This window comes from Strix aluco, chromosome 5, assembly GCF_031877795.1.
Source record: "Strix aluco isolate bStrAlu1 chromosome 5, bStrAlu1.hap1, whole genome shotgun sequence".
NCBI lineage: Eukaryota > Metazoa > Chordata > Aves > Strigiformes > Strigidae > Strix > Strix aluco.
In genome coordinates this window covers 18459781-18472523 of record NC_133935.1, presented here as the reverse complement: position 1 = coordinate 18472523, position 12743 = coordinate 18459781, and the positions used below count along the sequence as shown (strand labels likewise).

The following is a 12743-nucleotide window of genomic DNA, read 5'->3' as shown; positions in this document are numbered from 1 at the left end:
TTGTGTTCTCTGCTTGCAGCAATACTGAAAATTGGAGCTTAAACCTTTTAAACCGCACAATGTTAGTAACTGTTCTTCAGAAACCAGAGGCTATAAATATTACATGGAAACAAATACTGTAAAGAACTTCTGATATCTTGACTATTACTAGAAATAAATTCAAAAATATTTGAACACAATGAGAATTAACAATTATAGCCCCAAGCTTATCACACCATCAAAAGCCACATACTTGGTACTGTCTACATCAAAAAGCTATGATTTATCTTACGATCAGAAGGTGGATATGCCCCTGCTGCTCTTTCATAAGATCAGATGCACTAGTTAGTATACAATGAGCATTTAAACTCCCAAGGGACAACTGAGATTACTTTCTTGATTTGCTGAAGGATAATATAGAAACACTACAGAAGACACAAACTTCCAATTAGCTTCAGAACATTTCAATTGCTGCTCTTGCTGCGCTTGGAACCTCTCAGTGAAGCCCAGCAAGGTAACATCTGTAAGGTACAGAACATGTCCATTAAATTCTCTTTGCATCTACAATAAGTTTGTTTTCATTTATGCTTCTATTCTATTCAGAACTTAGCTATTTTCTAGTCTCCTTCTAAAAAGTCACACACTTATCCTCTCAAGCAAAGACCTTATTTATGAAGCAAAAGAGGAGGGGAAGAAAAACACACACAAGAAAATCATGTTCTCTACACTCTATACAGTCATTATCATAACTCAAATGCTTTCTTTGGCTTGCTTTTCTCAAAAGCATTTTCTAAGAACAAACAGGAAAGCTTAAAACATTAAAGATACTTTGTATATCCAAAAGATTTTGATTTCATGACATCTGCTAAATGGACAGAACAGATGTGACACAGCTGTGTTTTCTTCCAAGTAAATTTTAAAAAGCACACTTGAGTTTTAAGATTACAACTGATTTTTTCAGTCAAATGAACAAGAAAGATTAAAAGTCTCTTTCTCTTTTACTAGGCAAAACACACTCTTGGATCACACTTACCATTTTCATCTCCAGCTGTTTTCCGACCATCCTCTGGGGAAACATGCACCAGCTGCAGAATAAGGGGTCTCCGGGTGACAACTCCAGTACCTCGTGGGAGCAGATCCCTCCCCACAAGACTTTCCAACACAGAACTCTTTCCACTGCTCTGAAAATTGGAATACAGCTACATGATTTTCTTAAACATCAAAATGCTGTAATATCAGTTTTAGCTTGCTTTCATCACTCCCACAAACAGTGCTCTCTTCTGTCCTCTGATATACAGTGCCTAGAGGAGCATCTGAGGGACTCACTGTGTCTAACACAGTGGTATCACACCGCACATGCACCAAAGGACACAAGTCTGCTACAAACCAGTAACTGTCTAAACCTGCTTGGGACACTTAAAAGTCATGGGACACTTAAAAGTCATGGGACACTTAAAAGTCATGGGACACTTAAAAGCCATGTAAATAGATGTATTTTCTATCTTTTAAGGCTAAATTAAACATGTAATAAGTTTCAGGAAAAAATAATACCCTGTTTAACATTTTCTACCCCAAATATTAATCTCTCCAGAAACATTTTTGGAAAACAAAAAAATATTCTTCTTTATAATGCTTAGAAGGAAATTCTATGTCTTCTATTATGCTGTTTTCTAACATCTTGCAGTAACACTTCACTCTGTGGACTAAAGAAATTAACCTTCTGTTAGTATTAACACAGACTGGCCATGTTAATACTAACACGAGCGTTATGCAAAAAGATATTAAGTATGTACACTTGAGTACATTAAGCTATTACAATCTTATATTCCTTTCAGGGTTTTTTTTTTGTATAATGTATTATATCAATTTCATAAATGCTTCATAAATATATAAACATTGTTTTATACTGTCTCTTCCACTTTGTATATATATATTTACAACTGAATTGACTGCAAACATCTGTCTACATACAGTTTATTAACTGTAAGAAGTTATGAAAAACTTAAAGGCTGTGAAATTACAAATTTGCTTTGAGAGTCCACATTTACAATGTTCTCTTGTAGCACTTTTGTGTAAAATGCAGAATTGGGCTACATGGTCCAATAAGCAGCTGTGAACACATGGGTTTTAAGAGGGATTCAAGACTACTATCATGTTCAAGCTAACAATAAACAACAGACCCAGATATGTCAACATAATACTTTTAAAGTCTGACTGATAAGATTTTGTCTTTTTAATAGAACTGTATTAAACTCTTCTGGTAAAGCTCTAAAGTCAACATGGGCATGCCATGAGAAAACCTGCTCTGACAACCATTGCTGTCAGCTAGGAAATGTTTCTATATTAATGCTACTATGAAACAATTCTCTTAAAAACCCAAACAAAACCACCAAAACCAACAGATGCTTCTGACAGCTAGAATGTGCATTACGGCTATACAACCTCAATTCAGCTTAAGAGTTCTGAAACAACAGATTCGACACTTCAAGTAAATCATAAAATGAGTACATAACCTAGCATAACATCAAATAAAAGCAGTGTTGAGTATCTTTCAAAGATCATACATTTAGTGACATCTTAGGTGGCTTTTATAAAAATTAAAAAAAGATTAGAAGAGATCAAGCAACACAGCACTATCAGCACGTGTCTACTAGTGCAGTAAGACAAAACAGGAACATATTACATGAGAGCATCAGAACCTATTAAAATAAGACTTTTATGCAGAAACATGAAATATTCAAATACAATGCCAAACCCCTAGAAAGCTTGAACAATGACCACAAGTGAAAACCTTGTTTTCTTCTCACACTCTACTGTATAACTGTGGTTTATGGCACAGAAAAATGCTGTTCTATCAACAATGCCATTTGTCTCAACAGGTGAATAACAAACCAATTCAGACTCTGTAGATTTTTCAAAGTAAATCTAAGTCAAATTTGACAGCAGTGAGGTCAACTGTATAGAAAAAGTAGGGAGAAGGACAGGCTCACAAGAAACAGAAAGCCTTATTAAGATTTTTTGCTTCAAAAGACTCCCCTGGATAGTAATTAATAATTCTTCAACCGACCTTCTAAAATCAGCTTTGAGCACTTTCCATGCAAGGAGCTTATGACTGGGCATTGAGCACTTAAATCTTACCGAAGAGTAACTGAAGAACAATCTGGCCAAAGCGTGAACTAGCTCTGGAAGCTCCCCTGAGAGTGCTCCTATTGTAGCACACCTCTGAGGCATTACTGCTATTACAGAATGTCAAAGCCCCCTAAATTTTAGAGTAACAAACAACAAACCACTTCCTAACAAACTTTGTGTTTTAAAACATGTGGAATACCTGCTCAAAAAGATGAGGCATGATAAAGGTTCATCAGCTGCATTGGGATAAAAAAACCACAAAACCACCAGCGTTTCATTTATTAAAAATATTTTTAACATTACTTGAGCAAGATTTCTTACACATGGGTAGAATGATCAGTCTCAAAGGGCTGGAGGTGAGACTTAGGTGAAGTGGCTTCTTCTGAACATATAATCCAAGTATAGAAGGGATAGTAATAAACAGCTGAAGTTCTTACCAAGAACCTCATCAAGACAGGAAATCAGAATCCATGGGACAAGTTACTGCACACTACTGCTCGTTGTTCCATCTTTCCAACAGAGTGGTATCGCAGGAAGCTAAGATGGGCGCATACCAAACTACGTATGGAACTGAAACACTATGTTTACACCACTCACAGTTATCTTTGGATGCGGAAGGAACAATCTGGATTCTTTGCAAATGTAAAGTCATACATTAGATGAGACACAACAGTACGCCGCACATCAGGAAATTTGTTTCAAATTGCATTACGTTCCTTTATTAAAGCAATCTGTTCTTGGATCATAATACAGTATCTAATGACGCACTCCTTAATCTGGGCCCCATACATGTCCATTACTAAGAATTGTCTGGGAATGTGGTAAGGAAAGCAGTAAACACAAAGCTGATCTTTTTCTGCCAGTGTGGGGGAAGTGAGGGATATGGGTCCGTTCAGAATACAAATTCAGCTCAGTCAGTCCTTCATACAACAGCTGTAGACTAATACTGATGACAAAAGGTACCACAGAATTTTTAAGAGGAAATCCACAGCAGCATCATGCTTGTTTTGTCATCTCATTGGAATGCTCGTCACAATTTTAAGCATGGACTGAAATCCATAAACTCATTTCACGACAGGTCCAGAAAAGCATTAACAAATGCTAACCTTTTGTGGCAGATCAGTCACGTTTTCCTCTGGACCCTAATACCTGATCCTAATTTGAAATACCTATAAATTGTGATATCTAGACAAACTTTATACAGACTGCTCAGGAAAAAAGGACAAATAAAAGAACATCTTGTTGTCTGTTGCTTCTTTAACCATTGTGTCAAACTTCCATTGCTGAGTGCTTCAACACACTGCTTTGTTAACCATCATGACTCTCTCAGATAAGCACCTGAGTTTGGTGGATGGCAAAACCATTTTTCCCCTACGAGTACTACAATAAGAAGAGGTGATGCACACAGGGACTTAAACATTTTATTTCAACACACTCTGACAGTGTCTTATCAGTTTTCTCTCTGCCTCCTTAACAATTATATTTTCATCACTATCAACATCACGTTAACCTAAAACAATCAAGGATGGAGGGCAGAATAACAGGGAAATGATTGTGCACTCACTCTCACAAATTAAAAAGCTGAAATCTGTAAGAATTGTGATCCACTCCAAAAAGCCAGCATCTCTACTGTTTAACAGTCCTAATATTCTTGCATCTGTCACCCTATCCCTCATTTCTTCTTCTTCCTGCATATTTCAACTGTGGACACTTCTTCAGTATCAAAAGGCATTTGCTCCCACCTACTACACTAATTCTTATAAGAAAATCTGGTTTGCAAACTGTGATATTACTAACCACATTTTTCAGGAATTCAGAAGGAGCAGACAGCAGTGCATGGCTTTGTCATTGTTCAGCTTCATTAGCAACAATAGATGATACTTTCAAAAACACTTCGGAGTTGTTGACAAGCCAAATGGAAGACACTGCACTGAAAATTTTGAGGCAACGCTGTGAACAGCCATTCACATTCATCCCAAACATTTACTTCACTGGCTTATTATTCTTCCAAGTCCTCATCAGCATTCCTAATTTTAGAAGACTTGCACCCTATACCCAACAGCATGCAAAGATGCCTTTTCCATATCCAAAAGAGAATCCTGACCCAATCCTCTTCCACTATTGATAGTTACCCTCCACTTTGAGACCCATCTATAGGTGCAAAGGCCTAGAAGACCCCACTGGTGAAGACTAAGGCAAAGAAAGCACCAAGGGCCTCTGCCTTGTCCATATTTGCTGTCACTAAATCACCTGTCACAGCCAAGAGCAAGCCCGTATTTCCCTCATCTCTCTTTTTTCTTCTTTAACTGCTGATGCAGTGCTGGAAGTTCTTCTTGTTGCCTTTGATGCCCCTTTCCAGTTTCAACTCCAGTTAACTGTTGGCTTTCTTAATAACATGTCTGCATATGCAGGCAGTATTCTTATATCCTTGAGCAAGCTTATCCTCACTTCTAACTCCTGCACAAGTCTTCTGCATTGACACCCAGTCATGAGTTCTCTCTACTCTGCTCTCCTTCCACATCTACTCATTTTCTTGAGCATTTCTATGTTTGGTGCTCCAATGAAGTTGTCGTTAAAAGCATGTCAGGTGTCTTGAGCTTCACTGTCCTGTAACTCGCTGGATCCTCCCAAATAGCTCAGTAAATAAGCCAAAGTCTGCTGCTCTTCTTATGAAGTCCACACAGCAAGAAGATGACAAACACAAGACTCACCTGGAGTCTCACTGATGCACAAGAACCATGAGATTTTGTACAGTCATTTGCTCAAATTATTGATTGTTGCATATTTCAAGTATTATTAAAATGATAATGGACTTGTATCAGCTCCAACAAATTTCAATTCATCTTACAAGAATCTGCTGCATTCCTTCTGTCTATCTTTAGACTTCATAATAGCTTTCTGGAGCCAATGTAAAATAAATCATCTGTGGAAAAAACCTTTATAAGGAAACATGTCCAATAAACTACTCGGGAACTTCCAACAGGAAAATTGGTTGAAAGGGGTGTAAGCTTTGTTCATTGCTTTTGATATGAAAACTGATAAATTTTTAATTATCTGATCAAATAGGAAAGAACTGCAATGAACTCCTGCAACACAATACAGATTTACTGCAGGACAGCACAAGAAAATAGAGACTGTGATACCAGTATTCCCCATGACTTTTTCTGGGGCATAACAATAACAAACATTTGAGAACAACAGTAAGGAACTTCAAAGTAGGAGAGATGTCTCAGTAAGACAGAGTAATTCCTGAAGAATTCCCTTAAGAAAAGCAATGCATCTACTTTGACACCTGAGGCAGAATGGTGGCAATTTTGCAGTTTCTGCCATACAAGAATTATAAAAGTCCTGCTAGCTAAATCATGCTCTTAGCAATACATACATACACGGTTTACTAAATTTTAATTCTATTATTGAGAAATATAAGCTAATGCATTTTTGCTGGGATCTTATCAACACGAATAGTCCCTAGATGGGTGCTTTAAAAAGAAGGTCTCTGCAGCAGCTATCCTAGAAGAGTTCAGCATGCTATAACTAAAGAGCAAAAATATTTTCTTCTCTCCTTGTTTTGCAAACATGAATTATTCTGAAATAAAAGGTCAGCACACATACAATTCCAGAGCACTTCCACAAGGGAACTGCTTTGGTTGGAATAGCTATTGTAGCAAAATTTTCCCATGTGAACTAGGGACACCCCAAGCTAGGCTGGTTCTAAACAGCCAAGAAATTTTAAAATGTATTTACTAATCAAAGAGAATTTTGAAGTTATAAGCAGGCCAATGTATTACTGTAAGACATTTTTTGAAACAAAATTATACTTCTAGAAAGATGCGAAGAGCTAACAGGCTGATCCCAACTTGAGAAAGCAGTGAAACCAGCGTAATGCACTGCTGGCTGTTGCAAAATACATTTTCTCTGTGAAAGATCTTGTCCAGATTACAAGATTTGTTCCTGCAGGCCATTCCCCGTTCACTTGAATAGAGAGCTCTCCTGAATCAGTCAGGAAGAAACTGGAAGCCAGAGGAACTCCCTCCACAAAAGACAGCTTATGTACAAGCACTAAGGAAAGCCAGAATTTGCACAGCTCAGTCAAAATTCTTCAGGAATCCTGTATTTACACCATATCTAAACATAGATACATGCCAAACTACAGCAAATAAAGATTTGCAGACATATTCTTTCTCAATACATCAGTTCCCAAAGTCCTTCAATAATCCACTTAAGAAAAAAATACCTCATGGAATTAAAAATGACAAGTACAGAACTTCTCTAAGTTAGATTGTAGAACTGTGGTATTTGAAGATCCACATCTCAAAACCAATTTGTATCTTCAAATTTTAAAAGTTCTAAACAAGAGAGGTTAAAAAAATTAAATTAAGAAAAGTCCTGACAACCTTCTGGCTACAATATGAACAAATCTTTTCCAAGAAGTACACAGCTGTTTTCCCTCCAGATTCTGAAACACATTCGCCAAGGCTGTCTGCTTTAATACTCTTCCCCTTCATTTTCCTGAAAACACGTTTCTTTGCACTATCTCATGTGGACAAACACAAGATTCACCCCTTCTAATTAAAATACAGGTTTTTCGAAGAAAAACAATTGCCAATCACAAGATGAATGGGACCCTGGCAGCAAGTATACAAAACTAGTGGAGGGGAAAAAAAAACAAACCCTACTTCATTTACATCCTTCTACAACTGTGTATTCTCTCCAGCCTTCAAAAATAACTGGGCATTTGCAAACAATAAAATCAGTATCTTAAAAGATGCTTAATATTGCTTTCATATTAAAAATCTGTAAAGATTAAAGGCAGGATCAGTTATTAGACCTATAATTTTATTTTAATTGATATAAAGTCTGCACATAGACACAGTGAAAATGCCATCCCCCCAGTCATAGAAGCTACAGGACCTAAGTATAGCTGTTCAGAAACTGAGAGGGTCCATCAGAGAAAAGAAACAGCGCAATGCCAAATGCTGTTTGCACTATATAACTTCAGAAGTAAAATTTATATTATGTTTGGTAAATGTAAACAACTAATTAATGTCAGCCTCACTTTAGTGCTTGTCTGAAACAGACACCAGAACAGTCAGGGCATGATTTGACAGGAGGAAGGGATGGCAAAACGGAAAACAATTATGCCCAAAATCAGATACAGTGAATGTTAGATATCAAAACAAACCAAAAACCGAACCAGGAAGTCTGCAAAACGTGAGAGAAAAATCAAGCTCTCACCAGTCAGCATAGCCATGAAGCTATGCTCTAGTTACATACAGCCCCCTTTTACAAGTAGATACAAAGTCTCTTTGCCTTAATTCCCAAGAAAGATCCCTGGACAAAAAAAAAAAAAAAAACAACAAAACAAAAAAAAACAAACAAAACCAACACCCCCACTCCCCCCCAAAAACCCCCAAACAAGCAAATCAAAACAAAAAACCAACAAGAGGAGGGAGGAAGACATTCCTGAGTTGAGCTTGGCATGGCGTTTTCCTGGTTACTTGGTACAAACTGGAGTTTCTTTCACTTAAAACCGGCTTTTTGCCAACACAATGTAGGATACATGGAATAAACAGAATAAGCTGAAGTGGCTTAAACTTCTGTTCCCTTGACCTTCCCTGACAGAGAAAGGTCACAGAAGTTCTGTAGAACATCTGATGTTTAAGACCACAATGTCAGTCTCTCTCAAACCAGATGCTTTGATACAGCATCCACTGGATTCTTCTCATCCCAGTAGCCAGGACTGTACATTAGCTTCCCACTGCTGTCAGCTTCTTAACAGGCAAATTATACCATCCTAACTGTTCAGCCTACCAGAATATACAGTTATACATATTCAAATGCTCAGGCTACCTATTAGATCAAGAAAACTTTCCTCCTTGGCAACAAAAAATGGTTTAGTGTTGAAATATCAAACAGGATACTTATTCCAAACAGCAAAAAGAGAAATAAATGTATTGCTCATCTGTGAGCCAATCATAGAGGCTAACAAAACAGCTCTTTTGGAACAGCTCTCTAGGCAGAGATTTTGTTCATTTTTTTAAAATTAATTCTAAAACTCATGCCCACTTTTGTAGTGTAGGCATTTCATTTTTGTGATAGCATCTATGTGCCCTTAACATACAAAAGGCCATAACTAATGAAACTTCTCCTTGCCTCCCTATTATAGTTTTAATGTGTTTGGTTGAGGCACTTCAAGGCTGCCTTGTTATCCCTTACAAGTACAGATCACAAAGCATTTGTATAAAACATATCAAAAGGTTGGGTATTACAGCATTATTAAACAAATATTGTTTATATAGTATTCCCAGCCTGGACTTTTTTTTTTTGCACTTCAGTAATACAGTTCTAAACATGGAACTGAAATACTGAATCGAGGAAAAAAATGGAACACGTATCTGGGAATGGCAAAAAAACCCTGAAATAGCAATGAAAAGTTGGCAGCCTGAGGGTGTCCTCTGAGTTCTATCACCAGCAAAGACAGTCTTCAATTTTCTTAATATACCCTGTACTAGGATACAGAAATAACTTACACAGTATTTAGGTGGAGAACGAGAAGGAATTCTCATATGACCGAGTCACAGGAATGCCACTAGAAGAAGTGAGAAAAGCCATCTAAATGTGTAAAATTTACTGAGAAATATTTTCTAATTAGTACCAAAATCCATCTAGAAAGAGGAAAAATTAAGACACCTCAATTGCTCAGAACCCAAGGATGGTAGGAATCGAATCCCAAAACAACAGAGGAGGGGCAAAGGGAACATGGGAAACAGAAAACATTCAAAGCTTAATTAAGGATTATAAGCAGTTTCTAGTTCTACATACTCTAGAAAAGAATTAACGATGCACAGAAGTAGAAATAAACTAGACTTGAAGACACAAGCACAAAACAAGGGTAGAGAAGAGATACAGAAGACAGATGAGAAAAATAAACAGCAAAAACTACTTTAAAAAGCATTTTTCTCCTTGCTAAATATGTAAAAAGGTTATTTAAGAAAGGCAACAGGTAACTGGAGGAAAAAAAAAGCATAAATCAATTAACAGAGTTACAAAAATCTTAACTGATAGCTGTTTCCTGGAAAGAAAAATAGAGATGCAAATTCAAAATTGTTTGTGAATATTATTCAAAGAAGAAAAAGACTGCATACACCAGTAGCCTACAAACAAAACAACTGTGTGAACAAACTTAAAGGCCACACAGCACTTAACCAAAAATATCTCAAGAAACAAGATGGTTTCAAGTCACATTTCAAAAAAACATGGAAGCAAACTACCAGCAGCAAAACTATCAGCTCTGAGGCCATATTTGAGACATCTCCAGAAATCTGGTCTACAATAAACTAATTTCAAATGAATAAAATAATAAATTTGTATTTAAATTCTTTTAAGAGTAATTGCATAAAATCACCATCTACAGAATGACCATGTCAGTAAAGACAATTATTACTTCCAACAACACTGACTAAAAACAAAACAAAAAAACAAGATACAGCTTACTAAACATTTTGCTATGTATCTTCCTGGAGTCTATAAAGGACTTTGTTTTGGCACGCTAAGAAATACCATAGTAACTCAAGGGGTTTTACGCATATACTGAATACAGCACTGAATGAATATTAATACTGATGGGTATTAATGCATGTCAGTACTGTCTTAACTCTCAGTATCTATTGCACACACTTATGAAAAGTTAACTAAGTCAAAGTTGTTTTAAAGGATCATAATTTTTAAAAAGCCACTTCCATGCATTTCATAAAGTGAAACAGGAAAAAAATGCTTTATTAATTTTACATAGAAAAATGCCACACCTCAGTCTTGCCCTTTCTGTTGCAAAACTAAACTAAAAAAAACCCAGCACACAAAATAAAACATCTTGCTTGTATGATTTTTAATGTAAAGATTAAATGTCTTCATAAAGTGATGGACTCCTGTCAGCTATAAAAATAGCAAGTACCTAATATAGCTTACCAGTGCAAAGTCTCTCCCACCCTATTCAGGTATTTTAGATCTATTTTATAAAGTGGCTAATACAAAGTCAATGAATCTATCTGATTCATATTGGTAAAACAGAATGACAGCTTTGCCTCACAACCACTTCAACACTGTAGCTGGCTTTGAGCAAACCTATTCCATGCTTCAGCAATGTGCAAGCTTTAAACATACAGCTCGTACGTTTTAAGTCAGATATGAAATCCCTGACTGCAGAGTAGTTGGTATTACTGTCTTCGGTAGACATGCTACTGTTAAGTAACATCACACATTCAATAAACACTGTTAATTTTGCAGAAACAGAAAGAGAGATCCATTAACTTCAAGTTTTAGTTGTGTTTAACGTTTCATTTTGAACTCCCTTATGACTGCTGCAGTTCTGGTCACACATGTTCTACTGCCAAAAGTTTTGCTGAAGAACGACATCCCATTTGAACAGATCTGAAAGGGCCTGAGCTATCTTCGAACCCAGCGGCAGCACTATCGGGCTGAGACGCACACGTTGTAACTGCTACAGCCAACAAAGGCTGGCTTCGCCTCTCACCTCCATTCCCCATCATCAGCTAAGACAAAGCGGTCCAAACGGCAGAAGAACACCCAGCAAGGGAAAAGAATCCACACCTGCAAGATGCCGTTCCGCATCCCTTTTACTCAGCCCCTACTTCACGGCGGCCGTCAGGAAAGGGAAGCCACCGACTCGCGATGGCGGTCACGCCGAACCACAGGGCCCGCAGCGGGGCCCCGGGCGGGCGCCGCCACCACACCTCCGGTGGGGCACCGACGCGGGGCCACGGTGGGTAGGGAGGGGGGGAAGGACAGGCCATGCCGGCAGCCTCGAGAGCTCCTCGGCCGTTCAAACCGCTACCGAGAAGGGCGAAGGGGAGGGAGGGCGGTGGAAGAGGCACTCCCATTGCAAACGGTGACGAGACAGAAGAGCCCGGGCAGGGAATGGGGTGGTACGCGGGCGGCCGAGGGCGGAACGCCCGTCCCGGCCGCCCTCGGCTGTCTGCGTCCCCCCGTGCCCTTGGCGGAGGCGACCGCGGGTCAGCAGCCCCGGAGGCGCGATGGACGCCTCGACTTTGCCCTCAGGGCACTGAAGGCCCGCGCCGCCCCCTCCCGCTCCCCCACCCCGGCCTGGCCCGGCCCGGCCTGCCCCACCTCGCCTCGCCTCACCTGAGTGCCGACCACCACGATCTGCGGCAGCTGGATGATGTCGGCCCCCACCGTGTTGAACACATCCTGCAGTTTGTTAATCACGGGGATCAGCGCCTCCATAGCGGCGGGGGAGGGTAAGAGCCGGGGAAGGCGTCGGCGATGAATGGGCGCGACAGGCAACGGCTCCCGTCAGCCGCCCCCTCCGCCTGCCGCCATTGGCGCCGGCCCCCGCGCACGGCACCGCCCCAGCAGGCTGCGCGCGCCCCGCCGGCCGCCGCCGGGCATCATGGGAGCTGTAGTGCGGGGGTGGCGCCGGCGGGGGCGCGCGCGGGCGCCCTCTGTGGGGGCCCTTGGTGGGGGCGGCCCGCGGCCCCTCCGCCGGGGGGCGCGGCGGTGCTGCCGGGGCAGCGCCCAGCGGCTGGGGGCGGTGGAAGATCGGGCAGCATCGTCGTCGTGGCCTTGTATTACGAGCCGTTACCGGGTTTTATTTTGTC

General features: G+C 39.8%; 1 protein-coding gene across 4 annotated transcripts in view; it reads right to left on the bottom strand.

Annotated features, from left to right (window-relative positions):
* The window catches only part of DNM1L (dynamin 1 like), a 42550-nt gene extending 30058 nt beyond the window's left edge, over window positions 1–12492 (bottom strand). For all 4 annotated transcript variants that reach the window (XM_074826255.1, XM_074826257.1, XM_074826256.1 and 1 more), the window contains exons 1-2: window positions 12268–12492; window positions 1013–1160 (exon numbers count right to left, since the gene is read on the bottom strand). In XM_074826255.1, coding sequence (XP_074682356.1) covers window positions 1013–1160; window positions 12268–12369 — 250 coding nt within the window. In that variant the 5' untranslated portion in view covers window positions 12370–12492. The remainder of the gene's footprint in view (window positions 1–1012; window positions 1161–12267) is intronic.
* Window positions 12493–12743: the final 251 nt, after the last annotated feature.